Raw genomic sequence first — 1888 nt, 5'->3', positions numbered from 1 at the left:
GCAGTCTTTACGTTCTGTCTCCCTTTCTGATATTTCCCACACATTTCTTCTCCCTTCCCTTATATTCCCTTTCACTATATTTATATTCCCCAAATGAATGAGAACATATAATGTTTGTCCTTCTCCAACTGACTTACTTCACTCAGCATAATACCCTCCAGTTCCATCCACGTTGAAGCAAATGGTGGGTATTTGTCATTTCTAATAGCTGAGTAATATTCCATTGTATACATAAACCACATCTTCTTTATCCATTCATCTTTCGTTGGACACCGAGGCTCCTTCCACAGTTTGGCTATTGTGGACATTGCTGCTATAAACATCGGGGTGCAGGTGTCCCGGCGTTTCATTGCATTTGTATCTTTGGGGTAAATCCCCAACAGTGCAATTGCTGGGTCGTAGGGCAGGTCTATTTTTAACCCTTTGAGGAACCTCCACACAGTTTTCCAGAGTGGCTGCACCAGTTCACATTCCCACCAACAGTGTATGAGGGTTCCCTTTTCTCCGCATCCTCTCCATTTGTTGTTTCCTGCCTTGTTAATTTTCCCCATTCTCACTGGTGTGAGGTGGTATCTCATCCTGAAGAAATATGCAGTTAATATTCATGCATGTTTTTGAACTTAAGAACTTATTTCTTTAAATGTTGACTACTATCACACTCTACGACTATACATCAGGTTGGAGTAAATCTTCGTTACTTCAAGTCTGGATATTTCATAAAAAGCTGGTATAAAAATCAGTGTGTATATTTTTTATTGCTTTCAGGGGTGCTAATTATGAATAAAGTTTCCATAAACATTCACGTGGGAATTTTTCTCTAGAAAGCTTTTTTTTTACCTTTTATATTTCTGAGTGTGGCATTGATTTATGTGTTCCTTGCAATCATCAAATAATAAGAAGAAATCATCACCTGGTTGAAGATAAGGCAATAATGTTGCCAGCTGTAAAAAAAGCTGACATGTACATCAGCAGAACAGGGATGGGGATGAAGGACCATGATAGCTTCGTGGCCTAAGAGTGTTTCTTTTACTGAGAAATCAGAAGATGACAAGTGAATGTACTCTAGCCTAAAAGAACCAGTCCCTGATCCCAAAGGCAAAACTTTCTCATTCCTTTGACACCCTCTGTGCACAATGGGCTACTCTGAGATACTCTGAGATCAGAGATGATGAAGCAGGTGCCATTTCCAGGAGGTCCCCAAGATGCACCTGTGTTCAGGGCATCAACTGAAGAATGAGCAGAAACCCAGGGGAATCCTAAGCAGGCAGCTGCTGGGGCGCTCACTCACTTTGCAGATGGGTAAGTGGGTTTTTGTCTCACTTCCCCACACGCCTGGAGTACTGTGCCACCACTGAGACTGCTGTCATAGGATGAGCAGTAATAATCAGCTTCATCCTCAGCCTGGAGCCCAGAGATGGTCAGGGTTGCTGTGCTGCCTGACCTGGAGCCAGAGAATCGATCAGGGACCCCCGAGGGTCGGCTACTACTACGATAGATGAGGGTTCTGGGGCCTGTTCCTGGGAGCTGCTGGTACCAGCCCACATAATTGCCATAACCAACATTGGAGCTGCTTCCAGTGCAGGAGATGGTGACCCTCTGGCCCAGGGACCCAGACACTGAGGCCGGCTGAGTCAGCACAGACTGGGCCCAGGACCCTGCAAGAAGGAGAGAATAGACAGGATGATGCTGGAGTCTGGATTGCATATGTCCTCCCAGGGCCCCTCGCCCTGTCCCACATCCAGTCACCTGCGCAGTGAGCGAAGAGGGTGAGGATGAGAGGGGACCAGCCCATGGTGGAGGTCATCACGGATCCTGTCTTCAGTGGCCCCTCAGCTGAGCAGAGCCTCCCCTCATCTCTCCCTTCTCCTCTTCATCCTCTGAGAGAGGG

At 46.4% G+C, this 1888-nt stretch overlaps 1 gene segment (V, D, J or C); it reads right to left on the bottom strand.

Moving 5' to 3' along the window:
• Positions 1-1269: 1269 nt before the first annotated feature.
• LOC119866222 lies at positions 1270-1888 on the bottom strand. The segment is given in 2 exon segments: positions 1270-1655; positions 1747-1888. Coding segments are annotated over 2 exon segments (429 nt in total).

This window comes from Canis lupus, chromosome 26 (assembly GCF_011100685.1).
Source record: "Canis lupus familiaris isolate Mischka breed German Shepherd chromosome 26, alternate assembly UU_Cfam_GSD_1.0, whole genome shotgun sequence".
Taxonomy (NCBI): Eukaryota; Metazoa; Chordata; class Mammalia; order Carnivora; family Canidae; genus Canis; species Canis lupus.
Note: the sequence above shows the minus strand (reverse complement) of the source record. Positions and strands in the feature narration are given on the sequence as shown.